The 23,710-nt window shown below is 40.4% G+C and overlaps 1 protein-coding gene across 2 annotated transcripts in view; it reads left to right on the forward strand.

Annotated features, from left to right (window-relative positions):
- The first annotated feature begins 6,866 nt into the window (after window positions 1-6,866).
- RNF216 (ring finger protein 216) overlaps window positions 6,867-23,710 on the forward strand; it is a 175,898-nt gene continuing 159,054 nt past the window's right edge. The window contains exons 1-2 of one of the 2 annotated variants that reach the window (XM_008063017.2): window positions 6,867-6,882; window positions 21,768-21,901. In XM_008063017.2, the coding sequence (XP_008061208.1) occupies window positions 21,835-21,901 (67 nt within the window). In that variant the 5' untranslated portion in view covers window positions 6,867-6,882; window positions 21,768-21,834. Of the gene's footprint in view, window positions 6,883-21,767; window positions 21,902-23,710 lie in introns of those variants that run through there. The other variant, XM_008063016.2, reaches the window with a different exon arrangement.

A 23,710-nucleotide genomic window follows, 5' to 3' on the forward strand; every position in this document is an offset into this window, starting at 1 on the left:
TTCCGGCAGGTGCCCGCCGGGGGCCCTGGCGCTCCCTCCTCCGTGGCGATGCGGGCCTCGGCGGCCGTTGCCCGGGCACTCGGGTCGTGCGGAGCGCCGGGAGACTTCCTCAGCAGCTCGAGTTAGTGAGTGGCCTGAAGGAAGACAGCTAGGCGGTGGCCAGGCCGTGCTTTGGTTCTTACCTCTTTGATGTATTGCGCCTGGGGGCTGGGAGGGGCGGTGAATTTGAGGAAGCGGCTGCAGAGCGGGGGTTCGGGTCTGGGGCCCTTGTAAGCCGCCCTAGAGGCTCTAGACTTTTCATCCCGAAGACTGGCAGCAACTAATGAAAGAGAGCCCTTCCCAGCTCTAATAAAGTTGAGACACCAGTCAGAGAGACGGAGAGTCTATGAAATAGGATGGTCAGCGCCCGTGTTGGCTAAACTCTCATGTGAGCTGCGCCTTGATGTGCTTACTAACTTCTGGCCTTTAACTGTCTTCTGGATCTCTGCAGACGTAACTGAATCTCAAGCCTGACACGATCATCATTATGTTTGCTTCACTGATCGTGATCGAACAGAATATACCACACCATGTGCCCGACACTGTTCTAAACATTTCCCGTTATAGTAACTCTGTTAATCCTCTCAGGAGTAGAGGTTCTGCAATTGCCTTTATTTTTCAAGGAAAGAAACTGAGGCACTGAATAATAACGTACTTGGTCACAGGGCTTGTAAGGGGTTGAGCTGGGACTTGAACTCACTGTGGTTCCATCGTTCGTGTCCCTAATTATCTTGCAATACCTGTAAATTCTTTTTGTTCAGGAAGTACTTCCAGGGTGTCTGCTTTGTGCCGGGCAGTGTACTGTGTCCTGGGGTTTGGGGCGTATGTGAGATGCATGGTCGGGAAAGCTTTCTCTCTGAGGATGTAAAGAACTAAAAATCTTAATTTGGTCAAAGAGGCAGTGAAGAAATGTAATCCAGCCAGAGAAGAGCCTAGAGTGGAAGGAACTGAGTCATGGTAACCGACTTGTGAATGGCAGGAGAAAGATGTGAGGCTAGCTATGTCAGCAAGGGTCATATGATGGCAGCATTTTGTAGGCCATGGTAAGGATTTTGGCCACGTGGTGAAATTTGTGGTTTAAAAAAAAATGAATCAGTGCTGTGTGAAAATTTGTCAGGGGATATAGCCTTCAAGGCAGTACTCAGTCTAGAAAGGGCAACGTGTCCTGAGATCACACAAGTTCAGTTCTAAAAACATGATTGAGCATTGTCTCATACCTATCATCCCAGTGCTTTGGGAGGTCGCAGTGGGAGGGTCACTGGAGTCCAGGAGTTTGAGAACATCCTAGGCAACAGCAAGACCTCCTCTCTCCAAAACATAAACAGAATTATCTGGATGTGGTGGTGCGTACCTCTAGTCCCAGCCACTTGGATGGTGAGGCGGAAGAATTGCCTGAGCCTAGGAGGTTGAGCTGTGATCATGCCTGCGCTCCAGCCTGGGCGACAGAGAGAGACTCCAACTCAAAAGAAAAAAATCTGTAATTGTGGTGTTGTTTTGCCTTAGTTGCTTCATTTTGTCTGCATATTAAAGTTAACACAGTTTGCATTTTTTATTCTGAATTTATTATCTGCCTTGTTCTTCCTTAGCATCACCAGCCAGGCGCAGTGGCTCACGCCTATAATCTCAGCACTTGGGGAGGCCAAGGCAAGAGGATTGCCTGAGTCCAGAGGTTCAAGACCAGCCTGGGCAACTTAGCGAGACCTCATCTCTACGACAAATGAAAAAATTAACTGGGCATGGTGACATGCACTTGTAGTTCCAGCTACTTGGACAGCTGAGGCAGAAGGATCACCTGAGCCCAGCAGGCTGAGGCTGCAGTGTCCATGAGTGTGTCACTGCACTCCAGCCTGGGCAACAGAGTAATAATGTTCCAACTCAAAAAGGAAAAAAACATTATCACCATCCTGCAATTACCTGATCTCAACTTTGACTCCTTTCTTCTTGCCCTGATGGCCAATTACATACAAAAATCTTTTTAAATCTAACTCTACAGTCAATATCTTGTGTTTTCTTTTCCTCCCTCTACATACTGTTATCTCTAGTTCAGACTTTACTGGCTCTTGTTTCCTGGCACCAGATGTCTCCTACAGGCTGTCTTACACATTGCAGCTAAGTTTTCTAAAGCACAGCTCTCGTTGCATTGCTTCCCATTGGCTAGAAAATAAAATCTGAGCTCTGTGTCCGTTATCTATTGACACGTAACAAACCACTCCAATACTTATGGCATCATATGGCAATTTTGTTTGTTGATAATTTTATGAGTCAAGAGATTGGAAAGGGCTCACCTGGGCCATTTTTCTCTAGTCTATATGCAGTTAGCAGAAGTGGCCACTGCTGGAGGATCTACTTTCAAAATGTCTTCCTTATTTATATCCCTTGTTAAAGACTGCAGGAAGGCTGGGCTCAGCTGGCCCTTACCCTCTCCATGTAGTGTTGTGGCTTTTATGTCTCCAGCAGGACATTCAGACTTCTTACCTGGTGACTCTGGCTCCAAGAGCCCTAGGTGAAAGAAAGCTGCTGTCCTTTTAAAGGCTCAGTCCAGATTTGGCACATTGCTTAGTTTAGCTTGGATATGGCTGTCCCTGTTAAGCCTTCCCCTACTACCTGTCCCAATAAGCTCTTTATTGCACTTGTGACTTTATTCTCACTGATGGGACTTCAAGTTCTTTGAGGCAAGATCTGTGTGGAATTTTCTTTGTGTTATTCATAATGTAGAACAAATTCTTGTTAAATAAAATGGTGTAGTACAGTCAACCCTCCATAGCCACAGGTTTCCCAGCTGGATATGGAGGCCAGCTATATTAACTTTTTGTTGTATTGATTTAATACTGATTAAATATTAGTACAGGCTTACAGGGAATGGTTAAGATGACCTACTGGTGTTTGAATGAAAAGCAATCATTTACAGTTTTTTTTAAAAGTGTTGGAAAGTAGTATCGTGGAGCCATGATACGGCATGGGTGTGAGCTTCTTTCAGCCTGTGCCCAGTGCTGCTTTGCCTACTTTTTGCTGGGAAGTCAAAAGGATTAACTCATTAAATATGAAGATCCTTTATTACCTCAAAATCAGTGCTGTAGAAGTGATGGAAATATTTTTGGAAATTATTCTGAAGAGGAGGGACTCTGTAAAACCCCAGGATCATGCAGTACTGTTTTAGGAGCATATGGAAGGAAAAATACAGAAGCAACAGGAATAGAAGAATGAGAAGAAAATGGTTTGTAAGAGAGAGACTCAAGCGCTTTGGTCATGAGGAAGTGAAGATGTAGTTTTGAAAACCAGAAGATTGGGTGAGAAAACCATGAGTGGTTCCCTTTTATCCTGACTTTAAAATTTTTTTTCGGCCATTGCCTTACTAGACTCTGGTGTGGCCATGTGCTCTTGGAGCTATGGCCGCCGCCATGATTTCTGGCTTTGGACCCCCTTACCTACCTTGGGGAGGTGAATTCCCTCCCTCCCTCTCTCTCATTTACTCGTTTTCTTCTTTTTAAGTTGGAGTCTCACTCTCGTTTAGGCTGGAGTGCGGTGGCACACTCACGGCCACCCCAGTGTGGACCTGCTGGGCTCCAGCAGTCCTTCTGCCTCAGCCTTCCAAGTGACTGGAACTATAGGTGTGCGCTACCACGCCTGGCTAATTTTTTATTTATTGTAGAGATGAGGTCTCACCAAGTTGCCCAGGCTGTGGGCTTGAGCAGTATACTCGCCTTGGCCTCCCACTTGATAACTGAAAAAAATTCCAGTAAACTTGTCAACTTAGGCCATGTTACCTAACTGGTTATATGACTGTGATGAATAACAGCTCCAGTCTTTGATAGAGGAAGAAATTTTTGGAGCTATTCATTAAATATCTGTGCTAGGCACTGGAAATATAACTACAAACCAGACATGTCAAGAGCATTTGGAGAAAGCAATTAAAATTATGTGTTAAAGCCGGGCTCGGTGGTTCAGCCTGTAATTCCGCGCTTTTGAGAGGCTGAGGTGAGTGGATTGCCTGAGCCCACGGGTTCGAGACCCGCCTGGGCAGCGAGACCTCATCTCTACAATAAATCAAAAAATCAGCCGGGTATGGTAGTGCATGCCTGTAATTCCGGCTACTCAGAAGGCTGAGGTGGAAGGATCGCCGGAGCCCAGCAGGTGAGGCTGCGGTGGCCGGGAGACTCCAACTCAAAAAAAAAAAAAAAAAAAAAGATCATTAGGGCAGTTGTAGGAAGTAGAAGAGAATGTAGAACTGTCATATAATTTTCTTAAAATTTTTTAATATAGTAATATATGACATTTTCAGACCAGGCACAGTGGCTCACACCTGTGATCCTCGCATTTTGGGAGGCTGAGGTGAGAGGATTATCTGAGCCCAGGAGTTCAAGATCAGCCTGGGCAACATGGTGAGACCTCGTCTCTACAATAAAACAAACAGCCCAGCATGGTGGTTTGTGCCTGTAAGTCCCAGCTACTTGGAAGGCTGAAGTGGAAGTCTTGCCTGAGCCCAGCAGGTCGAGGCTGTGGTAGTGTGATCATGCCACTCTAACTAGGTGACAGAGTGAGACTCCAACTCAAAAAAAAAAAAACTTTTTTTTTTTTCCAGAGTAATGAGATGATTAAATATGTATGCTGATTTTTTGTTCTAATTCATAAGCATTAACTCATAGTTGATTGTAGATTATAGTCATAAATGTACTTATAATTTTTATAATAAAGGGAAAAAACGAGCTGAAATAGTCTTTTTTTTCTTTTCTTTCTTTCTTTCTTTTTTTTTTTTTGAGTTGGAGTCTCACTCTGTCACCCAGGCCGGAGTGCAGTGGCACACTCACAGCCACCCCAGCGTCAACCTGCTGGGCTCCAGCAATCCTTCTGCCTCAGCCTTCCAAGTAGCCAGAACTACAGGTGAATGCTACAACACCTGGCTAATTTTTGGTTGTAGAGACGAGATCTCACCAAGTTGCACGGGCTGTTCTCAACTTCACAGGCTCCCAAAGTGCTGAGGATTACAGGCTGAGCCACTGAGCCTGGCCTGAAATATCTTTTTAACTGGCATTTCCTATTTCTGGACTGCTTTTGTTTAACTCTTTTCTTCAGTAAACAGACTTAAATATAGATTCTTGCTACTTACAGAGGAAAAATTAAGTTTGTTATAGCAGGAAGTAAAAATTTTACAGTGACTAGTTATACTAATGACAACTACCTTGGAACAGTAAAATAAAGGTCCTCCCCCACTTTGGCTGTATTATCAACTCATAAACACTACATCTACTGTGTGCTTGTGGTAACAGCTCCTATTTTGACGGTGTTTAGTATATATAAAATGGCTTCTTGTATTTTATTTAATCTTCAGTGCCACGTTACAAGATAAGAATACCATTTCCATTTTTCCATTTCATAGGTAATAATGATCATAATGTCACACTTGCTGTGTACCAGGCACTATGCTATCTATGCTATTTATGTGGCTCTTATCTGTTGAAAATTTTTTATTTTTTTATAACAGGGCCTTGCTGTGTTTCCCAGTCTAGAGTGGAGTGGCAGTTCGCAGACTTGATCAACGCATACTACAGCCTCAAACTTCTGGGCTCAAGCAATCCTCCTGCTTTAGCTTTCCGAGTAGAGCCTGGGACTGCAGCCAGGTGTGTGCCTGCATACCTGGCCTTGGTTAATTTTAAAACAGGTGTATTATTTTAATTTTACAAATGAGGAAACTAGGCCCAGGAGATTAAGCAGTTTACCCAGAGCCAGTGATTCACTAGATGTGGAAACCAAGATTTAAACCTAGGCAGTCTGATCTGAAGCCCAGATGAAGGGACTGAGTTTCAGGGAATTAAATGACCTGATACAGAGAGACCTACTTCTAGTCTGTAGTGAAAATTTCAATATCAGACTCCTTTTCTTCACACAGCCTGGGGCCACTGGTGTGCCCCTCAAGAGGAATTTTCTTAAAGCACTACTAGTAATCTGATTAACTACAAGCTTGACATTCTAAGTTAGATGTAAAATGAGTCACATTTCCCTTGATTTCCAGTTTAAAGTTGAAGAAAGCTTGTTGTAGTAAAAGAAAAAATAATAAGTCTGGCTGTTGGAAAAAAGTAAACTATTAGATACAGTTCAAATTTGATGCCAGAATTCTTTCCTTTGTACCATGCTATTTATAAATAATATCAGCATCATCATTTCAAATGAAAGACTCAAACTTATGCTTGGATTTGTACTTTTTTTTTCTTTTTTGAGGTGGAGTCTCACTCTGTCACCCAGGCTGGAGTGCAGTGGCACACTCACGGCCACCCCAGCATCGACCTGCTGAGCTCCAGCAATCCTTCCGCCTCAGCCTTCCAAGTAGCAGAACTACAGGCACGCTTACCACACCCAGCTAATTTTTTATTTGTTGTAGAGAGATGTCTCGCCAAGTTGCCCGGGCTGGTCTCAAACCCGTGGGCTCATGCAGTCCACTCGCCTCAGCCTCCCAAAGTGCTAGGATTGTAGGCTTGAGCCACCACACGCAGCCTTCATTTATTTTCAGTTCTCTAATTGTTATCAAAATGAAGTAAGAATGTTTTACCAATCAAATTGTGTGGAAAGAGAAAGGCCTGCTGAACCCCAACTGTTGTTTTACAGAGGCGCCACTTTTTTTTTTTTTGGCCAGAGTCTGTCTCCCAGACCTGCTGGGCTCAGGTGATCTTCCTGCCTCAGCCTTCCAAGTAGCTGAGACTGCAGGTGCTTGACACGACACCCAGCTAGTTTTTTTATTTGTTGTCAAGTCTAGGACTTGCCATGTTGTCCAGACGGGTCTCGAGCCCCTGGCTCAGGCAGTCCCTTTGCCTCAGCCCCCCAAAGCGCTGGGATGCCCGGCAACGAGTCACGGTGCTGGCCTCGGGCCCCTTTTTCTTAGAGTCAGTTTTGCTGGTTGTGAAGTTTCTGGCTCACCTTTTTTATTATGACATAAAATGTCACTGTCAAGGTAATAATCTTTTTTTTTTCCAAGTCCAAGTCTCACTCTGTAGCCCAGGATGGAGTGCAGTGACATACTCACGGCCACCGCATCCTCAACCTCCTGGGCTCAAGGGATCCTTCCACCTCAGCCTCCCAAGTAACTGGAACCACAGGTGTGTGCCACCACAGCCGGCTAAAGTTTTAGATTTATTGTACAGACAAGGTCTTGTCAAGTTGCCCAGGCCAGCCTCAAATCCCAGGACTCAGGCCGCTCGCCTTTGCCTTCCAAGATGCTGGGCTTATAGGTGCAAGCCACTGTGCCTGGCTCAAAGGGATCATCTGATTTTTATAAGTACCAAACCCAGGTGTCTAGAGGATGTTTTTTTCTTTAAAGTTCAGTATTTTTACTAGAATGTGTCTTGGTATGTGTGTCATTCTGGGTTGATTTTCTTATGTATGTACTGTACTCTTGAAATGTAGCCTAAAATCTTTTTTTTATTTTAAGAGACAGGATCTCTCTGTGTTGCCTAGGCTGGTCTCGAATTCCTGGACTCAAGCAGTCTTCCCACCTCAGCCTTCCAAGTAGTTGGTACTACAAGCACACATCTCTGCCCTGCCAGGAACTTAAAATAGTTATTTTAGAAAAGCTTTTTAAAAGTTCATAATTTTTGATATTTGTTTTTTCTTTAAATTTATTCTTCAAGAGCTTCTATTGTCTGTTAAAGTGGATCTTCTGTCTTGAATATTTGCCCCTTTATCTCTTTATTTTTCTGTTCTGAGTTTGCCTCCTTTTTACCTTCTGGTTCTCTTAAAGCGTTATGTCCCTTCCTTGCTCATTTTTGTTTTTTTATTTTAAAGATGTGGAGTGCAATTCAAGGATAGGTATACAAATGGTCATTGTACAGGGTAAAGTTTAGGCCTTACTTCAATTCCCATTTCACCTGGTTTGAGAACCCTTATCTTTGCTCATTTTTAATGCAATTAGTTTTCTGGAACTTTAAAAAAAAATGAGGAAAGAAAAAAATTGATGTCAGATCTCACATAAAGTTATAAGAAAAAAAAAGGGAGCAAAACCACATCCCTACAAACAATGAAAACATGCAAGAAAAAAGTAAAACAGGTCAAAAATTGCAACTTTCTATTTAAAACCAGAGACACTAAGAAAATAATAGAAGACACGAAATAACAATTTAAATTAGAATTAGGAAAACTCAGAAATGGGGTGACAGGGTAGCTTTTTCTAACTTCACAGAGCTCCCTCTTGATGCAGTGTTCAAAAATATGGCAACTTGATTTTTGAAATTTGCTGTGTTCTCCTCCACTCTCACTGGTACCTACCTTTTCTTTCCTTTGTCTCTCTCTGTCTTCATTTCATTTTATTCCCAACTTGTCTTGTAATTGTAAGTCCAGTCCTAAAAGGGAGCACTGGTTGATCAGTTTCACAACCTTGTGGGCCCTAGGCATTTCTTTCAGATCTTGCAGTGGACTCCTTGTACTTTTGTTTTGGGGTTTTTTTGGTTTTTTGGTTTTTGTTTTTGAGTTGGAGTCTCACTCTGTTTCCCAGACTGGAATGCAGTGGCATGCTCAGGGCCACCGCAGACTTGACCCTCTGGGCTCAGGCTATCCTTCCACCTCAGCCTTCCAAGTAGCTGGAACTACAGGCACACATCTCCACATCCAGCTAATTTTTTGATTTATTGTAGACAAAGTCTCACCAAGTTGCCAAGGCTGGTCTCGAACCACTGAACTGAGACAATCCTCTTGCCTCGGCCTCCCAAAGTACTAGGATGACAGGCTTGAGCTACCGCGCCCATCATGGACTCCTTGTACTTTTGAACTGGATCACTATACAATTGGGCAAAACCTCTCCCTAGTGTTAGCTGCTTTCTCAGATTAGCCTGAGTGCTTTCCATGGTTGGTTATTTTGGGTTTATCCTGTTCTTGAGTCTGAGTAATACTCCTGCTTTTTGAGATCTTGTGACTCTTGGTGGTTTGTCTTCACCTGCTTGTATTTTGGGGTTTGTAGAGATTCCTTTTTTTTTTTTTTTTTTTTAATTGGAGTCTCACTCTCTCTCCCAGACTGGAGTGCAGTAGCACACTCAGGGTCACCCCAGCATTGACCTGCTGGACTCCAGCGATCTTTCCGCCTCAGCCTTCCAAGTAGCCAGAACTACAGGTGCATGAGAGATTCCTTTTTATAGTTTTTTTGTTTTGTTTTGTTTTTTCAACTGTTTCCATGGAATTTTCTTTTACTGTTTTTATGGGAGAATTTGAGGAGGTTTATAGCTTTGCAACGGTCATTACTACCATCATCCTGAATTCCCTTCTGGTTTAGTTTGCATTTCTCTTGTGTTTCATAATTAATGTTGGACACTTTTTCCTTTTTCTTTTTTTTTTTTTTTGAGTTGGAGTCTCACTCTGTTGCCCAGAATGGAGTGCAGGGGCCGCTCCCGGCCACCGCAGCCTCGCCTGCTGGGCTCCGGCAATCCTTCCGCCTCAGCCTTCCGAGTAGCCAGAATTAGAGGCACGCACTACCACGCCCGGCTGATTTTTTGATTTATTGTAGAGATGAGGTCTCGCTGCCCAGGCGGGTCTCGAACCTGTGGGCTCAGGCCATCCACTCACCTCAGCCTCCCAAAGGCGCGGGATTACAGGCTGAGCCACTGAACCCAGCTGACACTTTTTCATTTATTTATTGGCCTTTTGGGTTTCCTTAGGTACTCAGCTATTGTGAATACAAAGCTTTCGCCCCATTTTTCCTTTGAGCTGATTTTTATTTTTTATTAACCTGCAAGAGTTTTATATTTTCTCCCAGTGGCTTGCCTTTTCATTCTTAATTTCTTTGGTGACTAGAAGTCCTTCATTTCAGTGTGCAGTGTTTCTATCTAATCTTTTATGGATAGCTCAGTTTTCATCCTAAGATATCTTTTCCACCACCACCCCATCGTGAAGGTATTTTATGTTATCTTCTGAAAACATACAATTTTACCTTCCCATTTAAATCTGTAGTTCATCTAAAATTGTCTTTATATAAAGCATGAGGAAAAGGTTCTCATTCTCCACCTGCACCCCAGACATGGCTTTTCAGTACCATGTCATATAGTAAAAAGATCATGTTTTCCACTGCTCTGCAATGCCACTTTTGTCATAAATCAAACATCCATATATGAATGAACCTGTTCGGAACTTTGTTTCATTGGTTTGTGTTTCTCTTCTTTTGTCAGTACAGCATTGTCTTAAGTACTGTAACTTTATAATAATAAGGCAATATCTGATAGGGTAAATTCTCCATCTTTTGGGTTTTTTTGGTTATTTTGTTTTGTATTTTTGAGCTGGAGTCTCACTCCATTGCCCAGAATGGAGTGCAGTGGCATGCTCCCCGCCACCCCAACATCGACCTACTGGACCCCAGCTATCCTTCTGCCTCAACCTTCCAAGTAACCAAAACTACAGGCACGCGCTACCATGCCTGGCTAATTTTTTTATTGTAGAGATGAGGTCTCGCCAAGTTGCCCAGGCTGGTTTCGAACCCACGGGCTCAGGCAGTCCACCTGCCTCGGCCTCCCGAAGGGCTGGGATTACAGGCTGAGCTGTTGAGCCTGGCTTTTGTCTTCTTTAGGAGTGTTTTGGTTGTTCTTGACTCTTTTCCTGTAAATTCTAAAGTCATCTAGTATACATCTGTTTTAAAAATCTGATCAAGGTTGTATTAAATCTGTAGATCAGTTTGGTGAGTAAGTTACTTTTACAAAATTGGACATCTTTACAAAATTGAACTTTCTAACCCATGAATGTGGTATGTGTCTACATTTACTCAATAGTCTTTAATTTCCCTCAGTAATGTTTTGAATTTGTTGTGTAGAAGAAGTCTTGCACATCTTTACAAATGTTAAAAAGACCATTTTTTCTCCCTAATTCACTGCAGTGGCACCTTTGTTTTGATGTGGGTGGCTGACTGTATGTGGGTCTTTTTCTGAGCTCTCTCTATTCTACAGTTTTTGTCTGTGAATCCGTACCATAGTTTTTTCATCTGCAAATAATGGCACTTTTTAAATTTTAAAATGTTATTTTACTCATCTCATTGTCCACTGATAATGACACTTTTATTTTTTCCTTTCATCCTATTTTACTTCTTTTTATTGTCTTCATTTGCCACAGCCTCTAGTACAGTGTTAACAAAAAATATTGCAAGCTCTCCTTTACAATTGCATAGAAAAAACTATTAGGTATAAAGTTTTCTTTAGTGTTTTTGAAATACCTTTAGTCAGATGAAGGACATTCCCTTCTGGTATTACTTTGCTAAGAGTTTTAAATTGTGAATAGGTGTTGAATTTTAATACTTTTTTTTTTTTAACCTACTAAATTATGGTTTTTTTCTTTTATTAGAATGTAAGTTACATGGATTGGGTGTGAGTTTTGTGTCTGTGTTCATGAGACATACTAGCCTTTCTTGTAGTGTTCTTATCAATTTTTTTGTTCTGTTTTGTTTTGAGTTGGAGTCTCACTCCGTCACCCAGGCTGGAGGGGCACACTCATGGCCAACCCAGCGTCAACCTGCTGGGCTCAGGCAATCCTTCCGCCTCAGCCTTCCAAGTAGCCAGAACTATAGCCACGCACTACCACACTCTGCTAATTTTTTAACTTTTATTGGAGAGATGGGGTCTCACCAAGTTGCCCAGGCTGTTCTCAAATCCGTGGACTCAGGCAGTTCCCTCACCTCAACCTCCCAAAGTGCTGACATTATAGAATTGAGCCACTGCACTGGCCTCTTAATCCGTTTTATTTATTTATTTATTTTTGAGTTGGTGTCTCACTCTGTTGCCCGACCTGCTAGGCTCCAATGATCCTTCCGCCTCAGCCTTCCAAGTAACCAGAACTACAAGCGTGCGCTACCATGCCCAGCTAATTTTTGATTCATTGTAGAGACAAGATCTCTCCAAGTTGTCCAGGTGGGTCTCGAACCCTCGGGCTCAGGCAATCCACTTGCTTCGGCCTCTCAAAGCACTGGGATTAACAGGCTGAGACACCCAGCCGGGCTTATCAGTTTTTATTAGCAAAGTTATGCTGGCCGATTACAGGGATTTGAGAAATAATGCTGCTGCTTCTGTTCTCTGAAAGAGTTTTTGTAACATTTGCACTTCTTCCTCAAATGTTTAGAAGTGTTCACTGGGGAAGCTTTCTGGCTTGCCTTTGTGTGTGTGTGTGTGGGATGGTTATTAATACTGATTTAATTTCTTTATTTGTTAATTAACTATATTTTTAATTTCCTTTCAGTTTTGGTAAGTTGTGCCTCAAGGAGTTTATCCACTTCCTCCAAAATTTCAAACTAATTGATAAAAAAATTATTCATAATATTACCTTCTTTATATCTGTAGAGTTTGTAATGATGTCTTCTTTTATATTCCTAATTATGGTAATTTGTGTCTTCTCCCTTTTTACCCCTTAATCAGTCTTGATAGAGGTTTATCACTTTTATTCTTTTAAGAACTTTTTGCTTACATTATTTCAGTTATTTGTAGTCTGTACTGCAGATTTTGGCTCTTATGATTTTCTTCTGTCTACTTTTTCTGGATTTACTGCATTTTTTTCTAACTACTTGACCTCAGAGTTTAGAAAATTGCTTTTCAGGTTTTTTTTTCTTTAAAATATGCATTTAACTGGATGCAGTGACTCACACCTATAATCCCAGCACTTTAGGAGACAGAGGCGAGAGGATTGCCTGAGCCCACAAGTTCGAGACCAGCTTGGGCAACATGGTGAGATCTGTTTCTACAATAAATTTTTTTAAAATTAGCCATGCATGGTGGTGCTTGTCTGTAGTTCCAGTTACTTGGAAGTCTGAGACCAGAGAATCACCTGAACCCAGCAAGTCGAGACTGTGGTGGCTGTGAGCGCGCCACTGTACTCCAATCTGGGTGAAACAGTGATACTCTGACTCAAAAAAAAAAAATCCATTGGAGTTATAAATTGCCCTCTAAGTACTGCTTTAACGTCATCCCACAAATTTTTATATATTTTGTTTTCCTCATCTTTCAGTTCACTCAGTCAGAATTGTTACTAATTTTCATTGTGGTTTCTTTCTTTAACTCATAGATTGTTTAGGTTGCCTGATTTCCAGTTTCAGAATTTTCTTATTTTTTTTCTTTTATTGACTGTTGTCAGATAACATATACTATATGACTTCAAGCCCTCAAAATTTTTTGGTTTAACTTTATGACTCAGCAAATAGTCTGTTTTGTAAATGTTCTTGTACACTTAAAAATAATGTGTATTCTTCAGATGTTGGGTGGAGTGTCAACCAAGTTAAGCTGTTTGATAGTACTATTTAAGTCTTCTATCCAGCCCTAAGTAGATTCATTTTATTTCCTTAAGATCTGTCTGTTTAAGGTATATATATTTTGAAGCTATGTAATTAGATTCATACAAATTTAGGGTTACATCTGTGAGTTGATCTTTTTATCTGGATGAAATCTCCCCACTTGTCTCTAATAATACTTTTAGTAATGTTTATCTGTTGTATATTAATATACTCATACAATTTTTAAAGGTTTTATTGTACCAAAAGGAGAGGAAAAGATAAAATAGTTGAAATTTATTTCTTAAAAATCAGATAGACATTTTTATAACTGAAAAATACAATATATTAAATTAAGAATTTACTATATGAGTTATTTGTATATTGCTTTCATCCTTATGCTTTACACTTTCAGTTTTATTATAGTTAAAGTATTTCTTGTAAAATATTACTTAGTTTAGTTTTGTTTATCCATTCTGATCTGTCTTTTAATTGGCATAGTCTGTTTATGTAATATAATTTCTTATATAATTGAGTTTTTTAAGTGTGCTTTAGTTTTTTACTTGTCCTGTGTGCTTTTTGATCCTTTATTCTTCTTTTCATATCTCTTTTGGTTGTTTTGCTAATTGGTTGTTTTTTATCAGCTTTTTAGATATGTATTATTTTGTCTTTATTAACTTTTTATTTTATTTTTATTTTAAAGTTTATTTTTTGAGTTGGAATCTCACTCTGTTGCCCAGGCTGGAGTGCAGTGGCACACTCATGGCCACCGCAACCTTGACCTGCTGGGCTCAGGTGATCCCTCCGCCTCAGCCTTCCAAGTACTGTAACCATAGGTATGCACTACCACGCCCGACTAATTTTGTCCAGGCTGGTCTCAACCAAGTTGCTCAGGCTGGTCTTGAACCTGTGAGGTAAGACAATCCTCTCCCCTCCCAAAGTGCTGGGATTATAGGCGTGAGCCACTGCGCCCAGCCTATTAGCTTTTTAAATATTCATTCTTTGGTTAACCTTTTAGTGGTTATGAATCCTTGTCTTAATATTTTTGTGCTGTTTCAATCATGTATTTAAATTCATGTTTTAAATCTCATAACTTATTATTATATTACGCAATTGACCTTCTCTTGCATTCGGTACTTAATTTTTTCCTGCAGTGTTGCTTCCTTCTAGGCCCATTTCCTTAGGACAGAAAAACTCTTTCATTTGCTGGCAGCACATTCTTTCGAGTCTTCTTTTTCTGCAAATGTCTTTCTCTTCACTATTAAAGGATATTTTTATTGTGTTAACAAGGTTGAAATTTTGTCCTTAGCACTTTTATAATGCAATTCCAATGTTACCTAGCTCTGATAGTTTCTGTTGAAAAGTACTTATTAAACTTACTGTTGTTCCTTTGAAAGTAAGGCATCTTTCTCCGGCTGCTTTGAAGAGAATTTCTTTGCCTTAGCTTTGAGCTATTTGAATACGATATGCCTAAATATAGTTTTCTTCTTGGGGGGTTCTCAAAAGTTCTAGAATCTCTAAGTTGATGTCTTTCTTCAGTTTTGACAAATTTGCCAGTATCTCTTCAAATATGATCTCATCCCCCCTCCCTTTCTTTCCTCTTCCTCCTTTCCGCCTCCAGTTACACATACCTTATAAATTTTGACTATGTCTGTTATATTTATTTGTAAGTTTTTCATTACTTTTTGCCTCCTTTAGTTTAGAAATTTTCTCTCGATCAGTCTTCAGGTTCACAAGTGCTTATTTCTGCTGTGTCCAGGATGCTGTTTATAATATATTCCAATATTATTGATACTCTCTTTTCAACTTTTTGTTCATCCTTTTTCTCTTTTTTTGGTGCATAGTCATTTCTGTGTTTTTGTCAACTAACTCCATTATATGAATCATATGTGAATTGATTTCTTGTTTCTAGTCTTTCCCTTGTAATTTTGTTCATTTTCCTGTGTTCTTTTTAACTGTGTGTGTTTTCATCATGCCTGGTCTTGTCATTTTTTTTTTAAATCAGAGCCTGGATATTATGGGTAGGAAAACTGTAGAGACTCCAAGTGATCTCCTCCATTGTGCTTTAAGTTGGGATTGTCCAGGCTGGAGCACAATGGCAAGAGTATGGCTGACAGCAACCTGAAACTCCTGGGCTCAAGTCATCCCTTGACTCAGCCTCCCAAGTAGCTGGGTCTATAGGTGCACACCACCATGCCCAGCTAATTGTTTGATTTTTAGTAGAGAAAAAGTCTCACTTTGTTGCTTAGGCTGCTCTTGAATGCCTAGGTTCAAGTGATCCTCCCGCCTTGGCTTCTGAGAGAGTAGCTGGGATTACAGGTACATTGCCACATTGCTACCATGCCCAGCTAATTTTTTTTATTTTTTATAGAGAAAAGGTCTTACTATGCTGCCTAGGCTGGTCTGTAACTCCTGGGCTCAAGCCGTCCTCCCAAAGTACTGGAATTATAAGTGTGAGTCATATCATATTCAGCCTGCTGTAAGTTTTTTTTGTGAGTAAATAGAGTGCTGGCAAATTGTCTTGATCCTGTTGAGATTTGTTCTTAGGCTTTTGTAGATCCACTTTCCTTTGGAATTTTTTTTTTTTTTTTTTTGAGTTGGCACATTCACAGCCACCCCATCGTCGACTTTTGCTGGGCTCTGGTGATCCTTCTGTCTCAGCCTTCCAAGTAGTCGGAACTACAGGCACACACTACCACACCTGGCTAATTTTTTTAGTCATTGTGGAGACGAGGTCTCACCAAGTTGCCCAGGCTGGTCTTGAACCCTCAGGCTCAGGCAATCCATTCCCTTCAGCCTCCTAAAGTGCTGGGATTACAGACGGAGCCACCAAGCCTGGCGTCCTTTGGTTCCTAACTCTCAAGGTTTGATTCTTCTAGGATCTGGAAATGAAAGCTCAGGGTTTTTAACCAAGACCTCTCCACTTTGGGCTTGACCTCCAGCCCCCACTCTCACTGTGTAGTTGTTGGGTCTTTAGCTCTCTGCTGCTGGATTGTTTGGAGTCCAGTCTGCACGTGTGCAGCATAGTCCAGCAAATTGCTTGGAGTGGGGGAGAGTGTTGTTATGGAGATTTGGGGACTTCCTTCTCTGTGGAATCTTCCTTTCGGGGATTTTTGTCCCTGAAGTCTCAGCCTCCTTGGCAGCCCCAAACTCAGACCTTTTTAACTCTTCAGAGCCATATCTGAGTTTGGGGCTGCCAAAGAGACTGAGAATGCTGCTTCTGCTGGGGCTCCTTTTCTTTTCTTTTTTATTTTTTTTGAGTTGGAGTCTCACTCTGTCACCCAGGCTAGAGTGCAGTAGCACATTCACAGCCACCCCAGCATCGACCTGCTGAACTCTGATGATCCTTCCACCTCAGCCTTCCAAGTAGGTGGAACTACAGGCACGTGCTAGTCTACTCACCTCGGCTTCCCAAAGTGCTGGGATTACAGGCTGAGCCCCTGGGCAGGGCTCCTTTTCTTGCACATGGGATTTGGGAAAATCTGTGGAGGGTGAGGGACAGTGATCCAGGATGAATGTGTCCTGTCATGACGTACTTCTTATTTTTCAAAGACCAGAGCCTCTGAAATTATGCCTGCTGGTTTTTCATTACCTTCAAATTATATATATATATAGGAGTTGAAAGCTCACTCTGTTGCCCAGGCTGGAGTACATTGGCATGCTCAAGGCTACTGCAGCCTAGACCTGCTGGGCTTAGGCAGTTCTTCCACCTCAGCCTTCCAAGTAACTGGAACCATAGGCACATGCCATCATGCCCAGCAAATTTTTTGATTTATTTGTAGACATGAGATCTCACCAAGTTGCCCAGGCTGGTCTTGAACCCCTGGGCTCAGGCAGTCCTCTCACCTCTGCTTCCCAAAGTGCTGGGATTATAGTCATGAGCCACCACACCAAAGGATTGTTTTGTATGTTCAATGTTTTATAGTAGATATATAAGAAAGAGTAAAGGATTGGTCTAATGCAGGCTACTTTGTCATGACTAAAACCAGTCTCTGTAAAATAAGGTTAATAATCATGCCATCCTTATAGGGTTGTTCTGAGGACATAATTTATGTACACAAAGTGCTTAGAAAAGTGCCTCATATATAGCATTCTTATTTTAGCTTATAATTTTACTGCCTTCATTATCTTATTGAATAAGACCAAGAACATTATTATAGTTTAGTTATCCGGTGAATATCACTCACTCAACATATACACATACTCCTTATAATTATATAAAATGTTCGTTTCCCCCTTTTAAATGTTTAAAAAAGTTGTTGTGCTCTCATCATTGATTCTAAAATTAAGTCTCTATTTCATCATTTTCTGTGCTATATATTGTTTCTGTAATCCTACCTGTATAGTCCTAGCTGAGTCTGACACCATCAACTAATACAATACCATAGACTAAGTAGCATTTAAAACAGAAATTTAAAATAATAACTTGAGCCCAGGAGTTTGAGACTAGCCTAGGTTAAGACCTTGTCTGTACAAAAAATATAAAAATTAGCTGAATATGGTTGCATGCACCTGTAGTCCCAGCTCCTTGGGGGTGGGCTGAGATGGTAGGATCACTCTAGTCCAGGAGATTGAGTCTGCAGTGAGCCAGGATTGTGATACTTCACTCCAACCTGGGTGGCAGAGTGAGGCTCAGTCTCAAAAAAATTTTAAAAATAAAATAAGTTTATTTTTAACAGTTCTGTAGACTGGAAGTCCGAGAACAGAGTTTCAGCATGGTTGGGTTCTGGTGATTTTTGTCTTCCTGGATTTCAGACAACTGCTTTCTTCTGTGTTCGTTCTCACATGATAGAAAGAGCAAGCTCTTTGTTCTCTTCTAATACATCATGAGGACTTTCCCTCCATGGCCTCATCTAAATCTAATTACATCCTACACAATTCAGTCTAGAGCACCACCCTTCTCTCTGGACTCATGTTTCTTTTAAATGAAATTCATTTTTTGTTTTTTGAGTTGTAGTCTCAGTCTGTCTCCCAGGCTGGAGTGCAGTGGCACCCTCCCTCACGGCTACCGCAATCTCGACCTGCTGGCCCAAGTAATCCTTCCACTTCAGCCTTCCAAGTAACTGGAACTACAGACGTGCGCCACCATGCCTGGCTAATGTTTTTATTTATTGTAGAGATGAGGTCCCACTAAGTTGCCCAAGCTGGTCTCAAACGTGTGGGCTCAGGCAGTCCTCTTACCTAGGCCTCGCAAAGTGCTGGGATTATAGGCGTGAGCCACTGCGCCCAGCCCTGAAGTTCATTTTTTAATTGCTCTTTGAGTATCTCTGAGAGGTAAATTTTTAGTCTTTGAATGTCTAAAAGTGGTTTTATCCTGCCCTTAATCCTGAATAATTGTTTAACCAATTATGGGATTTGAGGTTAATAATTATTTTTTTCTCAACTCTTTGAAGATCACACTTCATTATCTTAGTGTTAATTGCGTCTTTTTTGTTGTAGTTAATTGCTTCTTATAAGCAGTCAATGTTTTATTAATGTTTTATATCTGGTAGTTTTTGCAATTTTAATGTCCTACTTCATTGTGAAATATTTAGGTGTGTGATTTTATTATTACTACTGCTTAATAGTACACTTGGTTTTTTTAGGTTTAAAAAATAATCTTGGCTATCATCTTTTAAAATATTTTTTGCGTCATTTCTTCCATTTATTCTTCTAAAACTTTTATCAGATCTGTGCTACAGTTCGTCAGTCTTCTCTGACTCATAATCTTTCTCTAATATCTTTTTTGAAGTATAATTTATATACAGTAAAATTAGCTGATGTTAAGAGTACAGTCTGATCATTTTTGACAAATGCATATATGCCCCTGTAATCCACAACTTCATCGAGCTCTTGAACATTTCTATCACCCAAAAGTTTCCTCAGCCCTTCCTAGCCAGCTAGCTCTCAACAGAGCAACTTTTGAAGTCTATCATCATAAATTAGTTTTCCTGTTTTATAATGTCATATAAATAGAATATTAATTATGTATTATTTTGTGTTTTGCTTCTTCCATTGTTTTTGAGACTCATTTATGTTGCACATGTCAAAAGTTAATTTCTTTGTATTCGTGTATTATATAAGGATCCATCAATTGTTTTTTCATTCTTCTGTTGATGAAAAATTGGGCTACTTCTAGTTTTGGGGGGCTTTTTTTTTTGTTTTTTTGAGTTGGAGTCTTACTCTGTCACCCAGGCTGGAGTACAGTGGTGTGTTCATGGCTACCGCATCATCTACCTGCTGGGCTCTGGCGATCGATCTTCCACCTCAGCCTTCTGAGTAGCTGGAATCACAGGCATGAGCCACCAGGTCTGGCTAAATATATTTTTTTAATTGTAGAGATGAGTTCTTGCCAAGTTGCCCAGGCTGGTCTCAAACCCCTGGTTCAGACAGTCCTCTCATCTCGGCCTCCCAAAGTGCTGGGATTACAGGCGTGAGCCATCGCGCTCGGCATTGGCTACTTCTAGTTATTGGCTATTAATAAGGTGGACGTGAACATTTTTACACAAGTCTTTTCTGCACAGTTTTAAATGATTTTTCTTAGATAAAATACCTAGGAATTGTTAGATCGTAGATGTATATTTTTGTATTTTTACGTGCGTATTTACCTTTTTTTAAAACTACCGAACAGTTCTTCAGTGATACTATTTTATATTCTAATCATTGCAAAGGGTATATAGTACATCTTCTTTTTTAAAAAGGATTTTTCTCTTTTTTATTCTATAAGAACTTTATTGATATATAATTAACATTAATCCATTTTAGTATATAGTTCAGTGAGTTTTATTTGGTGTGTGTGTATTTTGTCTGCATTGTGTGCTAAGCCTTGGCTCAGTGAGTTTTGACAAATGCATATACTCAAGTGACTATCACTACAGTCAATAGATAGTATATCTTCACCCAAAAAGGTTTCCTCATGCTACTTGCCAGTTAATCCACACTCCCACACTGATACCCCCTTTTCTTGTCTCCATATAGACATGAATTTTCTTGGTTCCCATTACTTCCATATAAGTTCATCTCCCAAGTATTTCTCCCTGTTTCTATTGATTTAGTCCCTTCCCTAACTTATGTTTCTGTTCCATTGCTGGTCCATGGAGATGTAGTGTCTTAACTTTAGCACCTGATATCTTCTTTTAAAAGGAAGAGAAAGAAGGATTTAAAAACTGCAAAACATCTACTACCCAAATCTACCGTCCAGACTTCTTAAACGTCCATGATTTGCATTTTTCGCTTCAAATATCTTTACAGGAAAGAGAAAAGATGTTATATGTCACTCTGGTTCAAGTCTCAGTTTCTATTCAGCCCAAGAAGTATCCATGATCCTGATGTTAATGAGTTTGATCTTACACATACTATGTTTTTTCAATTTAATATTTAAATATATTTTAAATTTTGTATACATTTACATAAATGATACCATACTTGTTTTTATTTAACACTGTTTTTAAAATTATCCATGTTGATATTTGTAGATCTAGTTAATTTAACTGCATTGTATCCCTGTATGAATTTATTAATTTGTTTACTGATGTCCAATAAGTCATTTCCAATTGCTTTTATTACATATGATTGCTGTAGTGACCATTCTTGTCAATGTCTTCTAGTATGCACATTTGTTGGAGAACATGTACAGATTTTTTTTAGCCTAATATACCTAGAAGTGGAATTGCCAAGTCACAGAGATGTACTTTTTTTTTTTTTTTTTTTGAGTTATAGTCTCATACTGTAGCCCAGGCTGGAGTGCAGTGGCATGCTCACGACTACCCCAGCATTGACCTGCTGTGCTCCAGTGATCCTTCTGCCTCAGCCTCCAGGTAGCCAGAACTACAGGCGCATGCTACCACGCCTGGCTAATTTTTTTATTTATTGTAGAGATGCGGTCTCGCCAGGTTGCCCGGGCTAGTCTTGAACTTGTAGTCTCAGGCAATCCACTCGTCTTTGCCTCCCAAAGTGCTGGGATTACAGGCTGAGCCACTGAGCCCAGCCAGGAATGTACATTTTTAACTTACTAAGTATTGCTAATTGCTCCCTAGAATGTCTTTTCCAAGTTAGTCTCCACATCAGCAATGTACAAGATTTTCCATTTCTAACATATGTGCCATTCTTGCAAGTGTAAGAATATAGCTCTTTTTTTTTTTTGGTAGAGACAGAGTCTTGCTGTGTTGCCCAAGCTGATCTTGAACTCCTAGGCTCAAGTGATCCTCCTGCCTCATCCTCTCAAAGTACTGGGATTACAGGTGTGAGCCACCACACTTGGCTCTAACTCATTTTTTATTTCTGCTTTCTTTTTTGTGAATTGCCTCTTCATATCCTTAGTCTATTTTTTTGGTTAAGATATTTGTATATAGATGTGAATTCTTTGTCAGTACTTTTATCGTTTTAATATGTATTTCAAAAAATTGTTTTTAGTGCCATATGTTTTCAGTCTGTGTTTTTCTTAAGGGGTATTTTTAGCATAAGCTTCAAATGCTCCCTTGGCCAGATAGGTGGGAAGAGTTTTGATACTCTCTCATTCTTGATGTTCCTCTTTTCTTCCTTCCAGACTCTTTGAAACAGATGGTCATCATGTTTAGACATTAACAGTCACATATGTATATGTCCATTTGAAAATGGCAGAGGGCAACAACAATGAAGAGGTAATTCACTTGAACAACTTTCACTGCCACCGGGGACAAGGTAAGTTGTTCTCACTTTCTTCCTTTCCTGGTTGATTTTTTGTATCACAGTTATAACTTCTTTAAAATGAACCTATTTTGCTGGGCATGGTGGCTTACACCTGTAATGCCAGTACTTTGGGAGGCAGAGATGAGAGGATTGCCTGAGCCCATGGGTTCAAGACCAGCCTGGGCAACATGGTGAGACCTTGTCTCTACAATAAATCAAAAAATTAACCGGGCATGGTGGCTCTTTCCTGTAGTTCCAGCTACTTGGAAGGCTGAGGCAGAAGGTTCGCCTGAGCCCAACAGGTCGAGGCTGCGGTGACTGAGAGTGTGCCACTGCAATCTAACCTAGGCAACCGAGAGAGACTCTAACTCAAAAAAAAAGAAAAATAAGAACCTATTTTGCACCATTTAGAATGCAGATATTTCATTTTTAGACCTCAGAACATCAGGTTAAAAGGAGTTGTTAGACTAAAGTTTTGCCAAATGATAATACCTGCTGGCATAAATGAAGTTTAAAAATCATTCATCACATCTAGATTAATAAGCTATTAATTAGCTGGTAAAGAGCTATAAATATGCGTTCACTGGGTCTTAAGAGGTAGGATTATGAGAACAGCATCAGTTCTCTGGTTTGAAGGCATGGTGACTATAAAGGAATGCTCTCGTCGGCCTATATGATCTGAAATACTATAGGTGCTACTGAAGCAGTCCTGCCCTCACATGTTGCTTAACTTTTGTGGGGGGCAGAAGTTTCTGGCTTAGCCTCAAGGGGATTTTGGAACATGTATTTTTTCATTTTCCGGTGTTTAAAGTTTTGGGGGCCGGGCTCAGTGACTCAGCCTGTAATCCCAGCGCTTTGGGAGGCCGAGGTTAGTGGATTCCCTGAGCCCGCGGGTTTGAGACCCGCCCGGGAAACTTGGCGAGACCTCATCTCTGCAATAAATCAAAAATTAGCCCGGTGTGGTAGCACACACCTGTAGTTCCAGCCACTTGGAAGGCTGAGGTGGAAGGATCACCAGAGCCCAGCAGGTCAAGGCTGCGGTGGCCGAGAGCGGCCATTGCACTCTAGTCTGGGCAATAGAGTGAGACTCCGACTCGAAAAAAAAAAGATAAAGTTTTGGGAGATTCATTTATTCGTAAAGGGAAGAGGATATGCATTTCTATACCATTCTTAAATGTTTATGATACTTCCTGTTAAATTCTAATTCACATTTACACTTGGTCTAAAAGGAAAAAAATTATAATATATTCATTTTTTGCAAGTGTTAATTCCATGAAAGAGGATGTACTGGTTTTGTTTTCTCCCACTGATAACATTTTGTGCTTGTGAAGTTTGTTGTTTTTTGTTTTTTTGTTTTTTTTTTAGCAGAGTAAATTACAGTTGACTCTTGAACAATGAAGGTATTCGGGGTACTGACTCCTCCTTAGCCTGTGCAGTGGGAAATCCATGTATAACTTTTGACTCCTGCCAGAATTTAACTACTAATAACCTACTGTTGACTGGAATCCTTACCAATAACAGTGGAGTAACACATATTTTGAGTAACACATATTTTTCATGTTGTATGTATCATATACTATATTATTACAAGACAGTAAACTAGAGAAAAGAAAAGATTACTAAAAAAAATCATAAATACATCTATTTGACAGACCTGGAGCAGTTTATTGTCTGCTATCGAGGTTTCCACTGTAGATGCAAGAAAAAAGTGTCCTTACGCTTTCTGTCTGTGTGATTGTGGCAGCAAAGATTGAATAGAGGAATACTGGGGAAAGAAGAAAGAAAGAAAGAGAAAAAAGAAAGAAAGAGAAACTATATTTA

Source organism: Carlito syrichta, unplaced genomic scaffold, assembly GCF_000164805.1.
Source record: "Carlito syrichta isolate Samal-C Ts95f unplaced genomic scaffold, Tarsius_syrichta-2.0.1 Scaffold306441, whole genome shotgun sequence".
In the NCBI taxonomy this organism is placed as follows: Eukaryota; Metazoa; Chordata; class Mammalia; order Primates; family Tarsiidae; genus Carlito; species Carlito syrichta.